At 43.9% G+C, this 26,189-nt stretch overlaps 1 protein-coding gene and 1 non-coding gene across 4 annotated transcripts in view; one reads left to right on the top strand and one right to left on the bottom strand.

Annotated features, from left to right (window-relative positions):
* ULK2 (unc-51 like autophagy activating kinase 2) overlaps nt 1-26,189 on the bottom strand; it is a 105,439-nt gene that overhangs the window by 73,788 nt on the left and 5,462 nt on the right. For all 3 annotated transcript variants that reach the window (XM_050763872.1, XM_050763873.1, XM_050763874.1), the window contains exons 4-7: nt 11,519-11,551; nt 11,146-11,182; nt 3,436-3,609; nt 1,709-1,782 (exon numbers count right to left, since the gene is read on the bottom strand). In XM_050763872.1, coding sequence (XP_050619829.1) covers nt 1,709-1,782; nt 3,436-3,609; nt 11,146-11,182; nt 11,519-11,551 — 318 coding nt within the window. The remainder of the gene's footprint in view (nt 1-1,708; nt 1,783-3,435; nt 3,610-11,145; nt 11,183-11,518; nt 11,552-26,189) is intronic.
* Nucleotides 24,551-24,621, top strand: TRNAG-CCC (transfer RNA glycine (anticodon CCC)). The gene has a single exon. It is a non-coding gene; the product is annotated as a tRNA-Gly (tRNA).

Here is a 26,189-nt window from a genome sequence, read left to right as displayed (position 1 = left end):
ATGGTGTATAAAATACATACCATAGGACAGAGGTTCCCTCAGGTGTGTGAAAGGAGCGGAGGAGGAAATGGAATCAGGGAGAAGTACAAAAGGAACCTGGGCTGTCTCCAACATACATACATAAATATATATATATATATATATATATTTTTTTTTTTTTTTTTTTTTTTTTTTTTTTTTTTTTTTGAGAACAAGTCTCCCTGTGTCACCCAGGCTGGAGCGCAGCGGCACGATCTCGGCTCACTGCAACCTCCACCTCCTGGGTTCAAGCGATTTTCCTGCCTCCCCTCCCGAGTAGCTGGGATTACATGCGCCTGTCACCACACCCAGCTAATTTTTTGTATTTTTAGTAGAGACGGGGTTTCACCATGTTGGCCAGGCTGGTCTCGAACTCCTGACCTTATGATCCTCCCGCCTCGGCCTCCCAAAGTGCTGGGATTACAGGCATGAGCCACCATGCCCAGCCTATTTTATTTCTTTCAAAAACAAGATCAAGACAAACATGGCAAAATGCTAACTTTGTGAAATATGGATGGTGGGTACATAGGAGTTTGCTATATTATTCCCTATGTTTTTTGTAATCTGAACACTTCTACAGTAATAAAAACTATGACGCAAAACCCCACACAATAATAAAAATTGTCCTAAAAGCAAAACCATTTATCTGCTGCTTTGTTACAGGTATTTTCCCACCTCTCATCAAATTTTGCTTTTTAAATATACCATTAATCAGGACAAATACTAAACAGAAATGGAAAATATACTTAAAGATAGTTTTATTTCCCACATGTAACATTTCAACTTTAATTCTTTTTGGAAATGGGGTCTTGCTGTGTTCACAGGCTGGCCATGAACTCCTGGGCTTCAGAAGTCCTCCTGCCTCAGTCTCCCAAGTGGTTGGGACCAAAGGCATGCATCACTACATCCAGCTCAGACATAACATTTTTATTTATTTTCCCTAGTAAATTTCTTATTAAGTCAATTTCCTTTAATAATCAGCCAAAACACTCTAACCTCAAGGCTAAACTAATTTTATACTCAAGAAGTACAAAGTAATTTTAAAATTTATATTTTTTATAAATTTAAAATATATAAAATGTATTATATATAAGCAGTGAAATTATGATTGACAGTAAATCTGATAAAATTTTTTTTGAAATTTGATTAATAGTTCAAAGTTGATTTTAGTTTAGAGAAATTCTGAATTTAATATAAACCCATTTTAAACTTAGAACTGAAATAGGTACATTTCACATAATTCTGAAGCTCTAGAATTAAGGTATTTCCAGACTTAACACTGCACATTAGTTTAGAAGTTTCATAACCTAACCCTATAATACATGATGATATCTATATGAGAGGATAAAGGGGAAAGCTGAGGTATTTCAGCTTTGAGTGTGAGGCTAATAGAAAAAACATCTACAATATAGGATCCTGTCAAGAGAGTTAACATGCAAAAGATGAGCACATCCTACAGCTGAAGAAGTGCTCCCATAAGGTGTTTTTTAAGCATTCCTACTTTTATAGTTCACTATGCTAAGGCAAAAGATTTCTGTATTATAGCATTATCAGTAATATAATTAACATTAGTAATAACAACTTGGACTATATGTAAAATCACATCTTATTTGGAAGCAAGCATTATATTTAAATTCCAATGCTTATGGAGCCACACTTTAAACACACAAGGATGCAAACACTCACTCACCATGTACATCGGGGATCCACACAGTGTTGCAGCCATCATGTTACTATGTAGGTAACGAGCAAAACCAAAATCCGCTATTTCACAAAATAGAAAGTAGAAAATCAAATTATATCTTCGCTCATACCTAACATACATCATATGATTCTTCAAGACACAAGAAGGCACAAAGGACTGTGAAAAATAAACAGCTTACTGAATATCACTGTCCACCAAAGAAAAAACTAGCTACCTCAATTTCAACAAGCTAAAAATAGTAGTAATCATCAACTGTACAAGTCACTCCTCTGCCAGATTTGTAACCAAGGTGCATGAAACTTTGCAAGTGAAAATACTAATTATAGTAAGTAGCTCATTAATACAGTTTTCATTAAATATCAATACCAGATACAGAATGTAAACAATTATGTTTTTATTGTTTCAAATAATTTTGAGGTACTGCTAAAAAAAAAAAAAACTGCCAAGGGCTAAACCAGATGGTCTCTGAGATCCCTATGTCAAAAGCCTAGGAACTGTAAAGAATCAGGGTTATGGCTGGGCGTGGCGGCTCATGCCCATAATCCCAGCACTTTGGGAGGCCAAGGTAGGCAGATCACCTGAGGTCAGGAGTTTGAGACCAGCCTGGCCAACATGGTGAAACCCCGTCTCTACTAACAAAATATATACAGGCCGGGCACGGTGGCTCAAGCCTGTAATCCCAGCACTTTGGGAGGCCGAGACGGGCGGATCATGAGGTCAGGAGATCGAGACCATCCTGGCTAACACGGTGAAACCCCGTCTCTACTAAAGAATACAAAAAACTAGCCAGGCGAGGTGGCGGGCGCCTGTAGTCCCAGCTACTCGGGAGGCTGAGGCAGGAGAATGGCGTAAACCCGGGAGGCGGAGCTTGCTGTGAGCTGAGATCCGGCCACTGCACTCCAGCCTGGGCGACAGAGCGAGACTCCGTCTCAAAAAAAATATATATATGTACAAATAAAAAATGAGCTGGGTGTGGTGGAACATGCCAGCTACTTGCGCATCCCAGCTACTTGGGAGGCTGAGGCACAAGAATCCCTTGAACCTGGGAGGCGGAGGTTGTAGTGAGCCGAGATCGTGCCTCACTCCAGCCTGGGTGACAGAATGAGACTCCACCTCAAAGAAAAAAAAAGAAACAGGGTTATTAATTTGCTGCCAGTAACCACACCACATCAATTTTCCTCTCGAGAGACACAGGTATTCATATTTAGAGCTCCTGATGAGGGCCTGTCAGCATCGTCTGAGACTTAGCAGACACTGTCAATAATGTAAAGGATTCACCTAAGAGAACTTCACGATGTCAATAAAAATACCAAAATTGCATCAATAAAATCCATCATTTAGCCAGGTGTGGTGGCTCACACCTGTAATCCCAGCACTTTCAGAGGCTGAGGCGGGCAGATCACCTGAGGTTAGGAGTTCAAGACCAGCCTGGCCAACACGGTGAAACCCTGTCTCTACTAAAAATACAAAATTCAGCTAGGCGTAGTGGTGCATGCCTGTAATCCCAGTTACTCAGGAGGCTGAGGCGGGAGAATCACTCAAACCCAGGAGGCGTAGGTTGCAGTGAGCCGAGATCGTCCCACTACACTCCAGTCTGGGCAACAGAGCAAGACTCCATCTCAAAAAAAAAAATTCATCATTCAACAAAGCTAAAGTTGTCTAAAAATAGTTTCAAAAATGTCCTTTCCATAACACAATACACGGCCATTTACCTATTTTGATGCGAATACCACTGACACTTGATTTTCTGCGATTAGCATAGGACAGCAAGATGTTCTGTGGTTTGAGATCTCTGTGGATGATTCCTTTGCTGTGCAGGATTCGCATGGCAGCAGCAATCTGATGCAGAAACACTCTGATGGTATCTTCACTGAGAGTTCCTTTTGCTGGTACAAAAGGAGTCACGTAAATATTTAAGCACAAAAAATCAAATACCATCTGCATATTCCATCAACAGGATTGGGTTGTGAAGGACAGCATGAAGGGAATAAGGAATTTGGATTCACATTTATTCATTTTTAACTTTAATAATTGGCGTTTATGAAGAGATACAAGATTTCTCAAAACTTGTAGTCAACCTGTTGTAAAGAGAACTGATGGGCACTTTCATCTTGTTTCACCTGTGTGTTTTGCTTTTCCCTTCATGTTTTTACTGCTGATGGTGCCCACATGACTCTGAACACCATAGGTACTCAATAAATACGAATGTCCTTTACAAGCCAAAAGCTAAGTTCCCCTTCATATTAGTCAAATATCTGGAATAAGTGTCCATATTTAATTCCAACCATTATGTGAGCACAAGTTACAAACAAGCAAAATCTTTGACCAGAGGGACCTGGACACTACTGCTACCTGTACCTGTGAGGCATCTGTGTTACTGCATCTACTCTGTCCTTTTATCTCCCATATCACCCATTCCACTAGAATCTCTTTCACAACTAAAGATACCTAAGAATAAATGTTTTAACCTATTTCACCACTATAAAGAGGTGATATGAACATTATTTGAAAGTAGTGAGTCATTATTCAGTAAATTTTTTTTTTTTTTTGAGACAGTTTCACTCTGCCCCCAGGCTGGAGTGCAGCGGCACAATCTCGGCTTACTGCAAGCTCCGCCTCCTGGGTTCAAGAGATTCTCCTGCTTCAGCCTCCTGAGTAGCTGGGACTACAGGCATGATTCACCAGGTCCAACTAATTTTTCTATTTTTGTAGAGACAGGGTTTTGCCATGTTGGCCAGGCTGGTCTTGAACTCCTGACCTAAGTGATCCATTCGCCTCGGCCACCCACAGTGCTGTGATTACAGTGAGAAACATTGTGACCAGCCTATTCAGTAAATTCTACAGTATTTCTGTGTATGCCTGAGCATGTTGTGGTTAACAGCTTGATTTGGAGTCTGGCTGCCTTTGTTCAACTCCCAGGTCTTCCACTGAATGTGTTACCCTAAAAGCCGATCCCTCTGTGCCCACCTTCCTCATGTATAAAAGTTGATGAGACTACATGAGGTTGACATGATGATTAAATAAAACCCATTTAATAATGAAAACTTCTGCTCGTTTCAGCAGCACATATAATAAAACTGGTACAGAGAAGATTAGCAAAAAAAATTTACATTAAAAAGAAGCCAGGCGCGGTGGCTCACGCCTGTAATCCCAGCACTTTGGGAGGGCGAGGCAGGCGGATCACGAGGTCAGGAGATTGAGACCACCCCGGCTAACGCGGTGAAACCCCATCTCTACTAAAAATACAAAAATATTAGCCGGGCTTGGTGGCAGGCGCCTGTAGTCCCAGCTTCTCGGGAGGCTGAGGCAGGAGAATGGCGTGAATCCGGGAGGCGGAGTTTGCAGCGAGCTGAGATCGTGCCTCTGCACTCCAGCCTGGGTGACAGAGCAAGATTCCATCTCAAAAAAAAAAAAAAAAAAGAAAACAATTATGAAATCTTTAGAAAAGGGCTTTGCACATAATATTTCAATGTAGTAAGTATGCAAATGGCCGGGCGCGGTGGCTCAAGCCTGTAATCCCAGCACTTTGGGAGGCTGAGACGGGTGGATCACGAGGTCAGGAGATCGAGACCATCCTGGCTAACATGGTGAAACCCCGTCTTGGCCGGGCGCAGTGGCTCAAGCCTGTAATCCCAGCACTTTGGGAGGCCGAGACGGGCGGATCATGAGGTCAGGAGATCGAGACCATCCTGGCTAATACGGTGAAACCCCGCCTCTACTAAAAAATACAAAAAACTAGCCGGGTGAAGTGGCGGGTGCCTGTAGTCCCAGCTACTCGGGAGACTGAGGCAGGAGAATGGCGTGAACCCGAGAGGAGGAGCTTGCAGTGAGCTGAGATCCGGCCACTGCACTCCAGCCTGGGTGACAGAGCAAGACTCCGTCTCAAAAAAAAAAAAAGAAACCCCGTCTCTACTAAAAAATACAAAAAAAACTAGCCGGGCGAGGTGGCGGGCGCCTGTAGTCCCAGCTACTCGGGAGGCTAAGGCAGGAGAATGGCATAATCCCGGGAGGTGGAGCTTGCAGTGAGCTGAGATCCGGCCACTGCACTCCAGCCTGGGCCACAGAGCAAGACTCCCTCTCAAAAAAAAAAAAAAAAGTATATAAATAAGCTTATTACAATGAGTCTAAAAGTCACAAGTGTAATTCCTTACCTCCACTGAGGATTTAGTATCCGTGTACCTATTTAAATTATTTGTGATGCATGTCTGTCCATGTAATTCTTAGAATATGTTCTATATAACCTTTCCATTTGTAAATAAGAGAGAAATAACATTAATACTTGGAACAAGTGAAATATTATGGTTTTAAAATCATTTTAATGACCTGTCAAGTTTTACATGTCCTTAACATCTTCAAATAAAATAAAACTTTATGATTTAAAAATTACCAAATATGGCCCAGTGTGTGGCTCATGCCTGTAATCCCAGCACTTTGGGAGGCCATGGCAGACGGATTGCTTGAGCCCAGGAATTTGAGACCAGCCTAGGCAACATGGTAAGACTCTGCCTCTACAAAAAAATTAAAAATTAAGGCTGGGTATGGTGGCTCACACCTGTAACCCCAGCACTTTGGGAGGCCAACGTGAGCGAATCACCTGAGCTCAGGAGTCTGAGACCACCCTGGGTAACATGATGAAAACCCACCTCTACTAAAATGCAAAAAATTAGCCAGGCATGGTGGCACACGTCTACGGTCCAGCTACTTGGGAGGCTGAGGCACGAGAATCACTTGAGCCTGGGAGGCAGAAGTTGCAGTGAGCCGAGATCGTGCCATTGCACTCCAGCTTGGACTACACAGATGCCATCTCAAAAATTAATAAATAAAATTAAAAATTAAAATTAAAAAAAATTTCAGGGGGCTGGGTGCGGTGGCTCACGCCTGTAATCCCAGCACTTTGGGAGGCCAAGGCAGGTGGATCACGAGGTCAGGAGTTTGAGACCAGCCTGGCCAACACGGTGAAATGCTGTCTCTACTAAAAATACAAAAATTAGCCCGGCATGGTGGTGCACACCTGTAGTCCCAGCTACTCGGGAAGCTGAGACAGGAGAATAGTCTGAACCCGGGAGGTGGAGCTTGCAATGAACCGAGATCCTGCCACTGCACTCCAGCCTGGGCAATAAAGCAAGACTCCGTCTCAAAAAAAAAAAAAAAAAATTCATCCTTTGGAGATGAACACTGTTAAAAATTTGATGTACATTTTTCCAGATCTACTTTCTTGCAGATGCTAATATATATATTATTGCATAATAGTGGATAAGTCAAATCAACAACTAGAACTTTATTTTTGTTATGCTTTACTTAAATTACATAGCGACAACTGAAATGGATGGTGTATTTAAAATTCATTTTGGGCCGGGCGCGGTGGCTCAAGCCTGTAATCCCAGCACTTTGGGAGGCCGAGACGGGCGGATCACGACGTCAGGAGATCGAGACCATCCTGGCTAACACAATGAAACCCCGTCTCTACTAAAAAATACAAAAAACTAGCCGGGCGAGGTGGCGGGCGCCTGTACTCCCAGCTACTCGGGAGGCTGAGGCAGGAGAATGGCGTGAACCTGGGAGGCGGAGCTTGCAGTGAGCTGAGATCCGGCCACTGCACTCCAGCCTGGGCGACAGAGCGAGACTCCGTCTCAAAAAAAAAAATAAAATAAAAAAATAAATAAAATTCATTTTGGCCGGGCACGGCGGCTCACGCCTGTATTCCCAACACTTTGGGAGGCCGAGGAGGGTGGATCGCCTGAGGTCAGGAGTTCAAGACCAGCCTGGCCAACATGGCGAAACCCTGTCTCTACTAAAAATACAAAATTAGCCAGGCACAGTGGCAGGTGCCTGTAGCATACTTGGGAAGCTGAGGCAGGAGAATGGCTTGAACCCAGGTAGCAAAGGTTGCAGTGAGCCGAGATCGTACCACTGCACTCCAGCCTGGGCGATAGAGTGAGACTCTGTCTCAAAAAGATAAAAAAGAAAAAAAGAAAGAAAGAAAATGTAGGCCGGGCGCGGTGGCTCACGCCTGTAATCCCAGCACTTTGGGAGGCCGAGGCAGGCGCATCACAAGGTCAGGAGATCGAGACCACGGTGAAACCCCGTCTCTACTAAAAATACAAAAAATTAGCCGGGCGCGGTTGTGGGCGCCTGTAGTCCCAGCTACTCCGGAGGCTGAGGCAGGAGAATGGCGTGAACCCGGGAGGCGGAGCTTGCAGTGAGCCGAGATCGCGCCACTGCACTCCAGCCTGGGCGACAGAGCGAGACTCCGTCTCAAAAAAAAAAAAAAAAAAAAGAAAGAAAATGTAAAAGGTGTTTGTTTCAAAGAGCAAATTAAAGGACTAAATGATCCTATTGTGACACAATGGCATTCAATCTTCTAGACATTCCAGACCTTCTAAACATTCCAGACCTTCTAGACCAGTGCTCTCCAACATGAATATTAAGGTGGCCACACATCAAACTTTCCATTTTCTTGTGGCCAGATTTTAAAAGGTGAAAAGAAAGAGATATAATTAATATATTTAACTCAATATATCCAAAATATTACCATTTCAACTCGTAATAAATACTTTTAAATTAATGAGATTTAATCATTCTTTCCTTCTGATGAAGTATTCAAATTCCGTTGTGCATTTTACACTTACAGCACATCTTGATTCTGCCTAGCCACATTTCAAGAGCCCAATGTGGTCAGTGGCTACTATATTGGACAGTGCAGCTCTCAATAATTCCTCTAAGGACCAGAATTTCTTTCATATGTCTTTAAAGTGCTTTCATACTACAAGGGATTCCCTTACAGACTGTGACAGAGAAAGACCAGGGAGAAGTTATAAAACCAAAATCATACAGCAGTATGAGTAAACACTGGTGCTAGAACCATGCTTGCCTGACTGACTCCAACATTCAAGCTCTTAAGCTCTTCACTATTGAGTTTCCTAACAATATTGCTTTAGAGTATCAAACACAAGAGTTCAACAAAACTGTTGTAATAGTGCTTCTACGGGTGAATAATAGTTGTTAATGAGACTGATATTCTTCTTTTTTTTTTTTTTAACAACATGCTCTCTAGAAAAGAAAAAACTCTTTTTTTGTTTTTTGAGACGGAGTCTTGCTCTGTTGCCCAGGCTGGAGTGCAGTGGTGTGATCTCAGCTCGCTGCAAGCTCCGCCTCCCGGGTTCACGCCATTCTCCCGCCTCAGCCTCCCGAGTAGCTGGGACTACAGGTGCCCGCCACAACACCCGGTTAATTTTTTGTATTTTTAGTAGAGATGGGGTTTCACCATGTCAGTCAGGATGGTCTTGATCTCCTGACCTCGTGATCCACCCGTCTGGGCCTCCCAAAGTGCTGGGATTATAGGCATGAGCCACAGGAGTCAAAAAACAACTGGTATTCTAATAAGGGCTGTAAGCTGGTGTCACTCAGTCTGACCCCAAGTAGAAAAGTGCTTCTTCAGGAACACCAAGAACGTGAAGAAAGGCAGGGCAGGGTGCTTTCCAGCTTCAACTCCTTTCCAACAGCAGTGAATGAAAGTGTCTGTCTCACTGCGTTCTATTTATGAATAACATTTTGAAATGTGTTTACTAAATTGACAGTTTTTTTTTTTTAACTACCAAATTCAGGACAATGACTGCCTCTAGGGAAAGGACAGGAATGGGACCGCAGAAGGGCTTACAGGGAGCTTCAACTGTATTTATAATTTCTTTTTTCTATTTTTTTGAGTTTTTTTTGAGACAGAGTCTTGCTCTGTAGCCCAGGCTGCAGTAAAATGGTTTGATCTCAGCTCACTGCAACCTCCGCCACCCGGGTCCAAGAGATTCTCCTGCCTCAGCCTCCCAAGCAGCTAGGACTACAGGCATGCACCACCATGCCCAGCTACGTTTTATATTTTTAGTAGAGACAGGGTTTCACCATGTTGAACAGGCACCATGGTCTCAAACTCCTGACCTCAAGTGATCCGCCCACCTTGGCCTCCCAAAGTGCTGGGATTACAGGTGTGAGCCACCATGCCCAGCCTATAATTCCCTTGTAAATGGTGGTGCAAGTACCGGTATTCTTTACATTTTTCTCTACACAGCTTCTGAATGTTAGCAATATTCTATATTATCCTATATATCTATGTTATATTTTGTAAATTGTCCACAGTGCTTTTACCATCAACTGCCGTAATCTATTTTTTTTTTTTTTCCTGAGATGGGAGTTTCTATCTTGTTGCCCAGGCTGGAGTGCAATGTTGTGATCTCGGCTCACTGCAACTTCCACCTCCTGGATTCAAGTGATTCTCCTGCCTCAGCCTCCCAAGTAGCTGGGATCACAGGCATGTGCCACTACCCCCAGCTAATTCTGTATTCTTAGTAGAGATGAGTTTTCTCCATGTTGGTCAGGCTGGTCTCGAACTCCCAACCTCAGGTGATCCACCCGCCTCGGCCTCCCAAAGTGCTGGGATTATAGGCATGAGCCACCACGCTCAGACGCCGCAATCTATTTATAGGTTGAATGTGTTAACTTTTTACTGTCTTTTTGCATATTCCCCTTGTATCTTTTAAGGGGTGAACAAGTAGGTACTGGCTTCACTGGCCAGGTGCGGCGGCTCACCCTATAATTCCAGCACTTTGGGAGGCCTAGGATGGCGGATCACGAGGTCAGGAGTTTGGGACCAGCCTGATCAACATGGTGAAACCCTGTCTCTACTAAAAATACAAAAATTAGCTGGGCGTGGTGGCATGTACCAGTAATCCCAGCTACTCAGGAGGCTGAGTAGGAGAATCACTTGAACCCAGGAGGCGGAGGTTGCAGTGAGCCGAGAATGCACCACTGCACTCCAGCCTGGGTGACAGAGCAAGACTTTGTCTCCAAAAAAAAAAGAAAGAAAAAGAAAATACTCTGGAGGCACACAATTTGATCTGAATGCTTCATATCCTACATGTATGCATTTTGGGTTCAAAATTTCAAGCACCATCTAATACTAAAATCTTACTTCTGTACCACAAAATAATTTCATTGTTACCTTTAATGCCTTATAATGTTTTTTGTTGCCTTTTTTTAATTACAAGAAATGTTCACACAAATACATTCTTGGATACATTTTTCCACTACAATTTTTTTTTATTTTGAAAGAAATGAAAAGGACTACAACTCAGTGAAGCCTTTTGAAGGAGAGGAATTCTATGGGGTTTCTCCTCTCCTGGGGATAGGACCATCTCTCAAACACTATCAGAGAGAGACACACAAAAAGGTAAATACTTATATACAAGTAAAGCTTAGGAACAAAACCACAAACAACTGGTCTGCAAAGTGATCACAAGTCAAACAAATACACAAATATTTATTGAATGTTTCTATACAAGAGCAGAAAACAGGTAGTGTATTTCAAAAGTACCTCTTAGAATTAAACAGGCTGCAGCACTATCTTTATTGAACACTGACACACACACAGTTACCTTGCAAATAATCTGCGAGGTCTCCACCATTGCAATACTGACATAGAAAAGAGAAAGTAATGAAAATAAACACAGTGATTCAAGATTAATTCAATCCATTGTCAATTGTGATTAAAAAATCATTTGTATATAATGTCATGTAAATATAGCCTAAAAACATTACAGATTCAAAATTTTTAAAATTTTATATTCCTTGAGTAGAATCTAGATCACCGAATCAACTTTATTAATATAAACATTCAAATAATTTATCTACTGTCAATCTTAAGGTTCATATTAATCAAAAGGGATTTGAAATATGAAGATTTATGCTAGAATCTAAAAAAAAAAAGAAATTTGAAATAAATTAAACAGAAGTTTGTATACTACCTACCTCCATCACCAAAAAGACAGAGTTGGGTAATTCCTGAAAAGTAAACATATTAAATATAATTTAGAGAAAAATTAAACACAAAATGTAAGTATGATAGTTAAAAATACCACACTTGTTCATTATTAAAACTGGTAAAATGAAACCACAAAATCTATTAGAAGGTGAAATTAAAATTCGCAACACAATGATATATCTCCTCTACAAAGCCAAATCAAGTTTTAGTAACACTAATGTAGTCATCAACAAGTAAAATTTTGTTTACAGAAATAACTACATAAAGATTCATCTTTTGGTTATGATTGACCTAAAACAACAGATCTAGGACAAAAAGCACGGTAAATTTACAATGGGGAAAAAGGAAGGATTCTTTGGTCCTTGGGGAAACACTTCCTCTATGAAAAGTTTATGATTTGGAGCAGCAAAATGGCATAATCCTCCCTAGCAACACTAAATGCACAATCTGATTTCTGGAATATATTACTCAGGATGTCTGGTTTTTTGTTTTTCTGTTTTTTATGTTTATTTGGGGCAATTGCATTATCAGCAATTGTTGGCAAAGGGAAATGTTTTATCACATTATCAACACATGTTCCAAAATGTTGAGGAAATGAATTGAGGGCTCTTAAAAAGTCTCTCAAATCCATATAACTCCAAGTCTGCTGTTGATTAAGTAACTCAAATATTGATTAGCTGGCTCTTATATAAAAAATGGCATATAAATACCATTTATTAAAAAATGGCAATTTTTATAACGATAACTAAATTTCAGATTGAACTTCCCTGTGGCTTAACTTGAGCCAGTGTGCAAATGTGATTCAAAATATAGCTTTTGGCCAGGCACGGTGGCTCACGCCTGTAATCCCAGCACTTTGGGGGGGCCGAGGCAGGCAGATCACAAGGTCAGGAGATCGAGACCATCCTGGCTAACACAGTGAAACCCTGTCTCTACTAAAAATACAAAAAATGAGCCGGGCGTGGTGGCGGACAACTGTAGTCCCAGCTACTTGGGAGGCTGAGGCAGGAGAATGGCGTGAACCCAGGAGGCGGAGCTCGCAGTCAGCCAAGATCGTGTCACTGCACTCCAGCCTGGGTGACAGAGCCAGACTCCGTCTCAAAAAATATATATATATATATATATATATACACACACACACACACACACACACACACACATAGCTTTTGGGCTGTCTGTAGTGGCTCACACCTGTAATCCCAACACTTTGGAAGGCCAAGGTGGCAGGATCACTTGAGCCCAAGAGTTCAAGACTAGCCTAGGTAACACATGGAGAACTCATCTCTACTAACAATTAAAAAATGGCTGGGCACAGTGGATCACGCCTGTAATCCCAGCACTTTGGGAGGCTGAGACAGGTGGATCACCTAAACTAGGGAGTTCGAGATCAGCTTGGCCAACATGGTGAAACTCCGTCTCTAATAAAAATACCAAAAAAAAAAAAAAAATTAGCCGGGCGTGGCGGCGAGTGCCTGTAATCCCAGCTACTTGGGAAGCTGAGGCATGAGAATCACTTGAACCCAGGAGGCAGAGGTTGCAGTGAGCCGAGATTGTACGACTGCACTCCAGCCTGGGCAATAGAGTGAGACTTTGTCTCAGGAAAAAAAAAAAAAAAATTAGGCCGGGCACAGTGGCTCACGCCTGTAATCCCAGCACTTTGGGATGCCAAGGTGGGCAGATCACCTGAGGTCAGGAGTTCAAGACCAGCCTGGCCAACATGGTGAACACCGTCTCTACTAAAAATACAAAAAAATTAGCCAGGCACAGTGGTGCCTGCCTGCAATCCCAGCTACTCCAGAGGCTGAGGCATGAGTATCGCTTGAGCCTGGGAGGTAGAGGTTGCAGTGAGCTGAGATCGCGCCACTGTACTCCAGCCTAGGCAACAGAATGAGACCCCATCACAAAATAAATAAATAATAAAAATAAAAAAGTCTTGAAGGACACAAAACAGTATTTTCTTCTGGAAGAGGAAATAAAGAGGTATAAGAAGAGGGCATCTCAGCTGGATGCGGTACCTCACACCTGTAATCTCAGCACTTTGGGAGGCCGAGGCGGGTGGATCAGGACGTCAGCAGTTCAAGACCAGCCTGGCCAATACGGTGAAACCCCATCCCTACCAAAAATACAAAAATTAGCTGGGCGTGGTGGCATGTGCCTGTAGTCCCAGCTACTCTGGAGGCAGAGGCAGGAGAATCGCTTGAATCCAGGAGGCAGAGATTGCAGTGAACTGAGATCGCACCACTGCACTCCAGCCTGGCGACAGAACGAGACTCCATCTCAAAAAAAATTTTTTTTAATACAAAAATTAGCTGGGTGGGGTGGCGTGCACCTATAGTCCCAGCTGCCTGGGAGACTGAGGCAGGAGAACCACTTGAATCCAGGAGGCGGAGGTTGCAGTGAGCCGAGATCGTGCCACTGCACTCCAGCCTGGGCCACAGAGCAAGACTCCATCTCAAAAAAAAAAAAAAAAGCAGGCCAGGCGCGGTGGCTCAAGCCTGTAATCCCAGCACTTTGAGAGGCTGAGACGGGCGGATCACGAGGTCAGGAGATCCAGACCATCCTGGCTAACATGGTGAAACCCCGTCTCTACTAAAAAATACAAAAAACTAGCCGGGCGAGGTGGCGGGCTCCTGTAGTCCCAGCTACTCGGGAGGCTGAGGCAGAAGAATGGCGTGAACCCAGGAGGCAGAGCTTGCAGTGAGCTGAGATCCGGCCACTGCACTCCAGCCTGGGCGACAGAGTGAGACTCCGTCTCCAAAAAAAAAAAAAAAAAAAAAAAAAAAAAAAGCATAGGCGGTGGCTCACGCCTGTAATCCCAGCACTTTGGGAGGCTGAGGCAGGCGAACCACAAAGTCAGGAGATCGAGACCATCCTGGCTAACACGGTGAAACCCCGTCTCTACGAAAAATACAAAAAATCAGCCAGGTATGGTGCCTGGCGCCTGTAGTCCCGCTACTCAGGAGGCTGAGGCAGAATGGCGTGAACCCGGGAGACAGAGCTTACAGTGAGCTGAGATCACCACTGCACTCCAGCCTGGGCAACAGAACATGACAGAGCGAGACTGTCTTTAAAAAAAAAAAAAAGGCCGTGCGCGGTGGCTCACGCCTGTAATCCCAGCGCTTTGGGAGGCCGAGGCGGGCGGATCACAAGGTCAGGAGATCGAGACCACGGTGAAACCCCGTCTCTACTAAAAATACAAAAAATTAGCCGGGCGCGGTTGTGGGCGCCTGTAGTCCCAGCTACTCGGGAGGCTGAGGCAGGAGAATGGCGTGAACCCGGGAGGCGGAGCTTGCAGTGAGCCGAGATCGCGCCACTGCACTCCAGCCTGGGCGACAGAGCGAGACTCCGTCTCAAAAAAAAAAAAAAAAAAAAGAGCCGGGCGCGGTGGCTCAAGCCTGTAATCCCAGCACTTTGGGAGGCCGAGACGGGCGGATCACAAGGTCAGGAGATCCAGACCATCCTGGCTAACATGGTGAAACCCCAGCTCTACTAAAAATACAAAAAACTAGCCGGGCGAGGTGGTGGGCGCCTGTAGTCTCAGCTACTCAGGAGGCTGAGGCAGGAGAATGGCGTAAACCCGGGAGGCAGAGCTTGCAGTGAGCTGAGATCCGGCCACTGCACTCCAGCCTGGGCAACAGAGCAAGACTCCGTCTCAAAAAAAAAAAAAAAAAAGAAGAGGGCATCTCTTTTTTACTTCATATATTGCTAGACTATTTTAAGTGTTTTTATACTGAAGCTCATTTACTTTTGTAATTTAAAAAAACAATAAATTCTTTTTAAAAGTCAAAATAACATGAGTAGGTGGTTCTCTCAAGTAAACTCAGATGCCTAGAAGTAGAAGAAAATGGCAGCATGATACAAAGCAACAGAAAAGAAGTAAATGACAAGCCAGACAATTCAAAGAAAAATTCCCGGTTTCTTTTTTATTTTAAAGTGATATATTTTTTCTTTTCCTTTTTTTTTTTTTTTTTTTTTTGAGATGGAGTCTCGCTCTGTCGCCCAGGCTGGAGTGCAGTGGCGCTATCTCGGCTCACTGCAAGCTCCGCCTCCCAGGTTCACGCCATTCTCCTGCCTCAGCCTCCCCAGTAGCTGGGACTACAGGCGCCCGCCACCTCGCCCGGCTAATTTTTTTGTATTTTTAGTAGAGACGGGGTTTCATTGTGTTAGCCAGGATGGTCTCGATCTCCTGACCTCGTGATCCGCCCGTCTCGGCCTCCCAAAGTGCTGGGATTACAGGCTTGAGCCACCGCGCCCGGCCTTCCTTTTTTTTTTTTTAAGACAAGGTCCTGCTCTATTACCCAGGCTGCAATTCAGTGGTGTGATGGCTCACTGCAACCTCCGCCTCCAGGTTTCAAGCAAGTCTCCTGCTTCAGCACCCCCGAGTAGCTAGGACTACAGGTGCGTACCACCACGCCCAGCTAATTTTTATGTAGTTTTTCTAGAGATGGGGTTTTGCCACATTGTCCAGGCTGGTCCCAAACTCCTGGACTCGAGCGATCTGCCCACCTTGCCCTCCCAAAGTGCTGGGATTACTTGAGCCACTGCACCTGGCCTAATTCCTGGTTACTAAAACCCAAATCCTCACATCTCTCTGCTATATTCTTAATTCATTCTCCATTCCTCAGGCAACTTCTGTGGTTTATCTCACAGGAAAAGAGGAAAGAAACATTCCTACAATCCTTGGGCTTATTTCCCTTGGGGTTACCTGGTACTAGACTGTCTCACAGCATGACTAAGTAGGGTTGGAATTATCATCCATACTTTGGTGAGAGGGTGGTGTTAACATGGAAAAAGTGGTTTGCTCAAGATCCTAAGTTGAGTTTGCTAATAACAGTACTCTAAGCCCACGTTTCCTTATTCACATCTATGGCTCTTCCTCTTATGTCATTTCTTAGTCCATTTAGGCTGCTAAATTTTCATAACAAACTACCATATACTGGGGGGTTGAAAATAGAAATGTACTTCTCACAATTCTGGAGGCTGGGAAGTCCATCAAGGCACAGGCAAATCTGGCGTCTGGTGAAGGCCCACTTCTGGTTCAGACAGCCATCTTCTCACAATAAGCTCACATAGTTGAAGGAACAAGGGAGCTCCCTCTGTGGTCTCTTATAAAGGCACTAATATCTCATTCATGACACCTCCACCCTCATGATCTAATGAGGCCCCACCTCCTAATACCATCACCTTGAGGGATAGGATTTCAACACATGAATTTTGGAGGGACAGGAACATTGACACCACAGCAAATCAAGTTCTACAAAATTTAGAGATGCAAAATACAATACATGAAAGCCAATTCTGGCCAGGCATGGTGGCTCACGCTTGTAATCCCGGCACTTTGGGAGGCCAAGGCGGGCGAATCGCCTGAGGTCAGGAGTTTGAGACCAGCCTGGCCAACACGGTGAAACCCGTCTCTACTAAAAATACAAAAATTAGCCGGGTGTGGTGGTGCATGCCTGTAATCCTCAGAAGGCTGACGGAGGAGAATTGCTTGCTTGAACCCAGGAGATGAAGGTTGCAGTGAGCCGAGATTGTGCCACTGCACTCCAGCCTGGGCAACAGAGTGAGACTCCATCTCAAAAAAAAAAAACAGCACACAAAAAGAAGGCCAGTTCTAGCTTCCTGATCTAACACAAACCCAACATAGGTTTGTGGAAAAACTCTCCCTCAATGTGTATCTCAGTAATACCAATTACACCAAAGGCTGCAAAAATATTCAGAATATATAATACTGATTTATAAATAAATTTATAAATTGATTGATACTCACCTACTCTGACCCTGATTTGCTACAATTCTTCAAATTCCCTAAGTCCTAACTCTTGTTAACAGTCTTACAGAAGACTTCTTCTGTAGATATCCTCAAAAACAGGTTAAGAGTCTGGGATAGCTGGTTGGGCTTTCTGGATAATAAGTTGAATCCCTACATTATCCCTTTGTACATAACTAAGTTCCAGAGATCAAAAATATAAATATGAAAAAATGAAACCCTAAGTACTAGATGAAAACACAGAGAATCATTTTCATAAGCTCAGGGTAAATAAATCTATACTATGAAAACTAGGCCGGGCGCGGTGGCTCAAGCCTGTAATCCCAGCACTTTGGGAGGCCGAGACCGGCGGATCACGAGGTCAGGAGATCCAGACCATCCTGGCTAACCCAGTGAAACCCCGTCTCTACTAAAAAATACAAAAAACTAGCCGGGCGAGGCGGCGGGCGCCTGTAGTCCCAGCTACTCGGGAGGCTGACGCAGGAGAATGGCGTGAACCCGGGAGGCGGAGCTTGCAGTGAGCTGAGATCCGGCCACTGCACTCCAGCCTGGGCGACAGACCGAGACTCCGTCTCAAAAAAAAAAAAAAAAAAAAAAAATGAAACCTAGGGGTCATTAAAGAACAGGTTGGATAAATTCTACCATGTAGGAACTTCTATATATTAAAAAGAGGCAGGTGGGGCACTGTGGCTTACGCCTATAATCCCAGCACTTTGGGAGGCCGAGGCAAGTGGATCACGAGGTCAGGAGTTCAAGACCAGCCTGGCCAAGATGGTGAAACCCTGTCTCTACTAAAAACACAAAAAATTAGCTGGGCTTGGTGGCGGGTGCCTGTAATCCCAGCTACTCAGGAGGCTGAGGCAGGAGAATTGCTTGAACCCAGGAAGTGGAGGTTGCAGTGAGCTGATATCGCGCCACTGTACTCCAGACTGGGCAACAGAACAAGACTGTATCTCAAAAAAAAAAAAAAAAAGAGGCTAGGCCAGGTGTGGTGGCTCACGCCTGTAATCCCACCACTTTGGGAGGCTGAGGCAGGTGGATCACCTGAGGTCAGCAGTTCGAGAGCAGCCTGGCCAGCATGGTGAAACCCTATCTCTACTAAAAATACAAAAATTAGCCAGGTGTGGTGGTAGTCGCCTATAATCCCAGCTACTGGGGAAGCTGAGGCAGAATCACTTGAACCCGAGAGGCAGAGGCTGAAGTGAGCTGAGATTGCGCCATTGCATTCCAGCCTGGGCAACACAGTAAGACTCCATCTCAAAAAAAAAAAAAAAGGCTAAAATAAGACTCCCCCAAAATACCAGACAAAATGGGAAAAATATCTCAAAACATGACAAAGAGCTATCAACTCTGATTCCCTCTTGTTTACCTCCTACAGTCCAAGTGCCCAAGTCCTATCAATTCTATCTCCTAAACATCTCACCAATCTGTCCAGGCCTCTGTCTCCATTGATACCACCATTCTTTCTTTCTTTTTAATAACGGTATACACTGAGCATGGTGGCTCAGGCCTGTAATCCCAGCTACTCAGGAGGCAAAGGCAGGAAGATCATTTGAGCCCAGGAGTTAGAGGCTGCAAGGAGATACGACGGCGCCACAGAAGAAATGCACTCCAGCCTGAGTAACAGAGTAAGACCCCATTTCTAAGTAAGTATTTAAAAATAAAAATAAATGTACAGTTCAATGTGTTGTGACAAATGTTTACACCTATGTATCTACCCTGCCAATCAAACTACATAACAATTCCATCATCCCAAAAAGTTCTCTCATGCCCCTTTCCCATCAGTCCCTGGGACCAAGAGGCAACCTCTGTTCTGATTTCTATCACCCTAGCTTACTTCTGACTCTTCCCAAAATTCACAAAAACAGAATTATACTGTAGCAGTATATGGCACGCTTCCTTTTCTCAAAATAATGTTTGAGGCCAGGTGCGGTGGCTCACGCCTGTAATCTCAGCACTTCGGGTGGCCGAGGCGGGCGGATCACATGGTCAGGAGATCGAGACCATCCTGGCTAACACGGTGAAACTCTGTCTCTACTAAAAATACAAAAACAAAATTAGCCAGGCATGGGGGCGGGCGCCTGTAGTCCCAGCTACTTAGGAGGCTGAGGCGGGAGAATGGCGTGAACCTGGGAGGTGGAGCTTGCAGTGAGCTGAGATCGCACCACTGCACTCCAGCCTGGGTGACAAAGTGAGACTCTGTCTCAAAAAAAAAAAAAAAAAAATTTTAAAATTTTTTATGGTCGGGCACAGTGGCTCACTTTGGGAGGCCAAGACGGGCAGATCACCTGAGGTCAGGAGTTCAAGACCAGGCGGGCCAAATATGGTGAAACCTCCTCTTTACTAAAAATATAGAAATTAGCCAGGCGTGGTAGCAGGGCACCTGTAATCCCAGCTACTCAGGAGGCTGAGGCAGGAGAATCGCTTGAACCTGGGAGGCAGAGGTTGCACTGGGCCAAGATCATGGCATTGCACTCCAGCCTGGGCAACAGAGCGAGACTCTGTCTCAAAAAAAAAAAAAAACCAACTTTTTTTATATGTTCCTACTACAGCTTCTGATACAACATCTTCTGAGTTTCTTATCTTGATTTAAAATGTCTTTCCATCCCTTGGATTATATAGTCATCTAAATATTATTCTGAGACTATTATTGTTTACTTTATATATTTAAGCCTTTAATTCATTTGGAAATTATTTTGGAAAATGATGAGAATGGTGTTCCAATTCTATTTTTTGTCAGATGTCTCAGTTTTATGAACACCACCTATTAAATGAATCATCTTTTTCTTGAGATACTAAGAATTACCAAGAGGTAGATATTTAACCAGACCACTGACAATCACACAGTTATATATTCCTAAGTGAAAGTATTTATCTCATGCTCGGAGTGCTCTAGAAGATTTATCTTTTGAAAAACAAAAATGGTATCACTCTCCTACTTTTAAAACTCTTCAGTGGCTTTGCACTGTCCTTAAGATAAACATCAGATCTGGCTCCTGCTAACCTCTCCAGTATCACCTAACACTACACTCTCGCTCTCATTACTGTACTCCAGACACACTAACCTCCTTCCAGTTCTTCAAACTCAGTGATCTCTCCTGTCAGTGGTCTTTACAGAAGGCTTCATCTCCTTGGGAAGCTTACTTTTTTCTCCCATTAACCCCCACCTAGCCTTCTCCAACCCATCCCTCAATCTCTATAGACATCATTTCCCCAGGAAGCCTTCCCTTGTCCCACTTCCCTAGTCCCCATATTGTCCAAACCTCACCAACAGTTCTCCCTTACAGCACTTGGCAAACTTGGAAACAGTAACTATTGGCCCGGGTGTGGTGGCTCACGCCTGTAATCCCAGCACTTTGGGAAGCCAAGGTGGGCAGGTGGCTTAAGCTCAGCAGTTTGAGAACAGCCTGAGCAACATGGTAAAACCGCGTCTCTACAAAAAATAGAAAAATTAGCCACGCATGGTGGTGCCTGCCTGTAGTCCCAGATACTTTGAAGGCTGAGCTGGGAGGATGGCTTAAGCCCGGAAGGTGGAGGTTGCAGTGAGGCATGATCATGCCACTGTACTCCAGCCTGGGTAAGAGAGCCAGACCCTGTCTCAAAAAAAAAAAAAAAAAAAAAAGAAATAGCAACTATTTGCTTAATGTCATCTTTCCTAATATACTGTAAGAATTCCACAATGACAAGGACCATTTCTACTTTGTTCACAACTATACTCCTGTACCTCTCATTAACTAGCTCAAGAAACTCGAGTCACAAATAAATCAGTAAGAAAAATGAACACAACCGATGTATCACAGAACAGCAATGGGAACGTCACAGAAGAAATGTAAAAAGATAAATGCAGGAAAAAGATGACTGATACCCTAATGATTTAAGAAAAAAAAAATATATCAGCGGGGCGCAGTGGCTCACATCTGTAATTCCAGAACTTTGGGAAGCTGAGGCAGGTGGATCACTTGAGGTCAGGAGTTCGAGGCCAGCCTGGCCCATTTCTACTAAAAATACAAAAATTAGCCAGGCGTGGTGGTGGGTGCCTGTAATCCTAGCTACTTGGGAGGCTGAGGCAGGAGAATTGCTTGAGCCCAGGAGGCAGAGGTTGCAGCAAGCTGAGATCATGCCACTGCACTCTAGCCTGGGCAACAGAGTGAAACTCCGTCACAAAAAAAAAAAAAAAAGAAAAGAAAAGAAACAAAGAAATAAAAAAATTAGGCTGGGCACGGTGGCTCACACCTGTAATCCCAGCACTTTAGGAAGCCGAGGCAGGAGGATAACTTTAGTCTAAGAGTTTGAGACCAGCCTGGGCAACATAGTGACCTCGTCTCTATTCATTAAATAAATATAATTTAAAATTTTTTAAAAATACATTTTCCTAGTGTGAGATTGTAAAGATATTTTTTTAAAAAAGGTCACTACTGGTTAAAAAGAACCGGTGGCTGGGTGTGATGGCTCACACCTGCAATCCCAGCACTTGGGAGGCCAAGGCGGGCAGATCACAAGGTCAGGAAATTGAGACCATCCTCGCTAACACAGTGAAACCCCATCTCTACTAGAAATACAAAAAATTAGCCGGGCATGGTGGCGGGAGCCTGTAGTCCCAGTTACTAGGTAGGCTGAGGCAGGAGAATGGCATGGACCCTGGAGGCGGAGCTTGCAGTGAGCCGAGATCGCGCCACTGCACTCCAGCCTGGGCGACAAAGCGAGACTCTGTCTCAAAAAAAAATAAAAAAATAAAAAACAAAAAGAACTGGTATAGGCTGGGCGTGGTGGCTCACGCCTGTAATCCCAGCATTTCAGGAGGATGAAGTGGGCAGATCACAAGGTCTGGAGATCGAGACCATCCTGGCTAACATGGTGAAATCCCATGTCTACTAAAAATACAAAAAAGTAGCCAGGTGCGGTGGCAGGTGCCTGTAGTCCCAGCTACTTGGGAGGCTGAGGCAGGAGGATGGCATGAACCCAGGAGGCAGAGCTTGCAGTGAGCCAAGATAGAGTCACTGCAGTCCGGCCTGGGCGAAAGAGCAAGACTCTGTCTCAAAAAAAAAAAAAAAAAAAAAAAAAAAATTAGCCAGGCGTGGTGGCGGGCACCTGTAATCCTAGCTACTCCAGAGGCTGAGGCAAGAGAATCGCTTGAAGCCAGGAGGCAGAGATTGCAGTGAGCCGAGATTGTGTCACTGCACTCCAGCCTGGGTGACAGAAATAATTGGTATAATCTTTTAAAAGATAGCTAATATCTTTGACCAAGCAATTCCACTTCAAGGAATTTATTCTACAGGAACACTACAAAAACACACAAAGATATATGTACACAGTTTTCTCTGCAGTACTGTTTCCAATAGAGAAAAAATAGGAAACACTCCAAATAGCCATAATTCGGTGGTTTTTTAGGCGACAGGACTCACTCTGTCCCCTAAGCCAGAGTACAGTGGCCAGTGGTGCAATCACAGCTCACTGTAACTTCAAGTTCCTGGGCTCAAGCCTTCCTTCCATTTTAGCCTCCCAAGTAGCTGGGACTACAGGTATGTGCCAGCACATCTGGCTAACTTTATTTTTTGTAGAAACAGGGTCTCACGGCTGGGCGCGGTGGCTCAAGCCTGTAATCCCAGCACTTTGGGAGGCCGAGACGGGAGGATCACAAGGTCAGGAGATCGAGACCATCCTGGCTAACACAGTGAAACCCCGTCTCTACTAAAAAATACAAAAACCTAGCCGGGCGAGATGGCGGGCACCTGTAGTCCCAGCTACTCGGGAGGCTGAGGCAGGAGAATGGCGTGAACCCGGGAGGCGGAGCTTGCAGTGAGCTGAGATCTGGCCACTGCACTCCAGTCTGGGCGACAAAGCAAGACTCTATCTCAACAAAAAAAAATAAAAAATAAAAGAAACAGGGTCTCACTATGTTGCACAGGCTGGTCTTGAACTTCTGGCCTCAAGCAATCCTCCTGCTTCAGCTTCCCAAAGCACTGAGATTATGGTGTGAGCCACCATGCCTGGCTTATAATTGGGTTTTAAGTAAATTATCATTTAGCCCTACAATACCTATACTGATTATGACAAAGTATCTAAGACACATCAAGCTTAATAAAACATGTTGCATTTCTGTACAAACACTACCATTTCTCTCAAAATGAAAAGCTTTAAAAACCAAGTATAGGCCGGGCGCGGTGGCTCACGCCTGTAATCCCAGCACTTTGGGAGGCCGAGGCAGGCGGATCACAAGGTCAGGAGATCGAGACCACGGTGAAACCCCGTCTCTACTAAAAATACAAAGAATGAGCCGGGCGCGGTGGCGGGCGCCTGTAGTCCCAGCTACTCGGGAGGCTGAGGCAGGAGAATGGCGTGAACCCAGGAGGCGGAGCTTGCAGTGAGCCAGGATCGCATCACTGCACTCCAGCTTGGGCGACAGAGCGAGACTCCGTCTCCAAAAAAAAAAAAAAAAAAAAAACAAAAACAAACCAAGTATAAATGGTTATAGACTGATATACATATTTAGAAAATTCTAAAATATACCAAACAGTGGTTATCTCTGGGAACTGCCATCTCTTTTCTAATTTACCATTTGCACAGTATTTGATTATTTTAACTGTGGGCATATATTACTTTTGGAATCAAGAGGGAAAATGCATTTCTTTTTAAGTCTCATCTAAACTGAAAGCTGATTTTTACAATGTCAAAAGTTCTCAATTTATAAACTTCAGACAGATAACCAAAACTAATGGTCAGTAAAAATGACATTCACTCCGAGTTGACAGTTACTATATTAGTTCCTAAACATACAGTACCCATTGATGAACAATTTGAATCAAGAAAACAAATATAAAGTATTAGGTCAAGACTCTGTTTAACAGCCAAACGTTTAAGACATCTGATTAATACTTCTTGTTTGTTTGTTTTGTTTTTGAGGTAGAGTTTCCCTCTTGTTACCCAGGCTGGTGTGCAATGGTGCGATCTCGGCTCATCGCAACCTCCGCCTCTTGGGTTCAAGAGATTCTCCTACTTCAGCCTCCCAAGTAGCTGGGATTAGAGGTATGTGCCACCATGCCCGACTAATTTTGTATTTTTAGTGGAGACAGGGTTTCTCCATGTTGGTCAGGCTGGTCTCAAACTCCTGACCTCAGGTGATCCGCCTGCCTTGGCCTCCCAAAGTGCTGGGATTACAGGCATGAGCCACCACGCTCAGCCTGATACTTCTTAAGTTTGTTTTTATAAATTAGTTTCAAAGCACTGGTAGTGCAGTGGTAGAAGTTTCAAAGCACTGGTGGTTCAGCGGTAGAATTCTCGCCTCCCATGCAGGAGACCCAGGTTCGATTCCTGGCCAGTGCAGCTCCCACCTTAATCCCAGCTACTCAGGAGACTGAGGCAGGAGAATCCCTTGAACCCAGGAGGCAGAGGTGCAATGAGCTGAGATCATGCCATTGCACTCTACCCTCGGCAACAAAAGTGAGACTTCTTCTCAAAAAAAAAAAATATATTAGTTCTAATAGTATACCATGTACAAAATAAAACAACATTTTAATGCAGTCACTGTGAAATTCCTGATTGTTTAACAATTCACATTTTTTAGTATGTTCTCCCTAATGATACCTCAATTCTATAATCAAAGCTGGTACTAAAAAATACTTTTCATTCTGATAGAAAATAATCTAAGTATACTTTCAAAACGAAACCTACTCTGCAATTGCCAGGGTTTTCTGTATATCTCCAAGATTGGGAAACTAAAGAGTTAACATTATTTAACAGTTTTTGTACTAGGCACTGAGTTGTACCACTTGGTGCCCTCTGTCTACAGAGACTAAGACAAACTATACAAACAGCAGTGAGGAGAACCAACATTTCAACTAGGGACTGAGAGAAGAGATGAGTTTAGTTTTGACTTGAAAGGTTTCTCCCCTTTTTATGCTGCTTTGAATTTCTCAAATGAAGAAACGAATTACAGCTATCTGAACAGGTAATAAAATATACCCACTGCATTCACATATTCCATGAATGGAAGTTTAAATTGTAAAGTTTTTGTAAAGCAATCATACTCTACAATCAAAAACTTTAACACTGTGCATGCTATTTGACTTGGTCTTTCCAATTCTAGAAATTGAAGTTAAATAATCAAAAATATGTTCAGAAGGTATACATAATTCTTACAGCATTTTTCTTTTTAGGAAAAACTTAAACATCCTTTTTCTTTTTCCCCGAGATGGAGTCTGGCTCTGTCACCCAGGCTGGAGTGCAGTGGCACGATCTTAGCTCACTGCAACCTCTGCCTCCCTGGTTCAAGCAATTCTCCCGCCTCAGCCTCCTGAGTAACCGGGATTACAGGTGCCCGCCACCACGCCCAGCTAATTTTTGTATTTTTAGCAGAGACAGAGTTTCGCCATGTTGGCCAGACTGGTCTTGAACTGCTGACCTCTGGTGATCCGCTTGCCTCAGCCTCCCAAAGTGCGGATTGCAGGCGTGAGCCATTGCACCTGGCCAAAAAAATTTAAACATCTTATAACATGAGTTTAGTTACTTTGTGTTATGATATGACCACATGAAAAAAAATTTTTTTTTTTTTTTAGACGGAGTTTCGCTTGTTACCCAGGCAGGAGTGCAATGGCGCAATCTCAGCTCACTGCAACCTCTGCCTCCTGGGCTCAAGTAATTCTCCTGCCTCAGGCTCCTGAGTAGCTGGCTTTACAGGCACCTACCACCACACCTGGCTAATTTTTGTATTTTTAGTAGAAATGGGGTTTCTCCATGTTGGTCAGGCTGGTCTTGAATTCCCAACCTCAGGTGACCCGCCTGCCTCGGCTTTCTAAAGTCCTGGAATTACAGGTATGAGCCACAGTGCCCAGCAGAAAAATGACAATATTTTTTAAAAAGTAAATATACAACAGTCCATTTGTCTCACCCGC

The sequence above is a fragment of the Macaca thibetana genome, chromosome 16 (genome assembly GCF_024542745.1).
Source record: "Macaca thibetana thibetana isolate TM-01 chromosome 16, ASM2454274v1, whole genome shotgun sequence".
Taxonomy (NCBI): domain Eukaryota; kingdom Metazoa; phylum Chordata; class Mammalia; order Primates; family Cercopithecidae; genus Macaca; species Macaca thibetana.
Note: the sequence above shows the minus strand (reverse complement) of the source record. Positions and strands in the feature narration are given on the sequence as shown.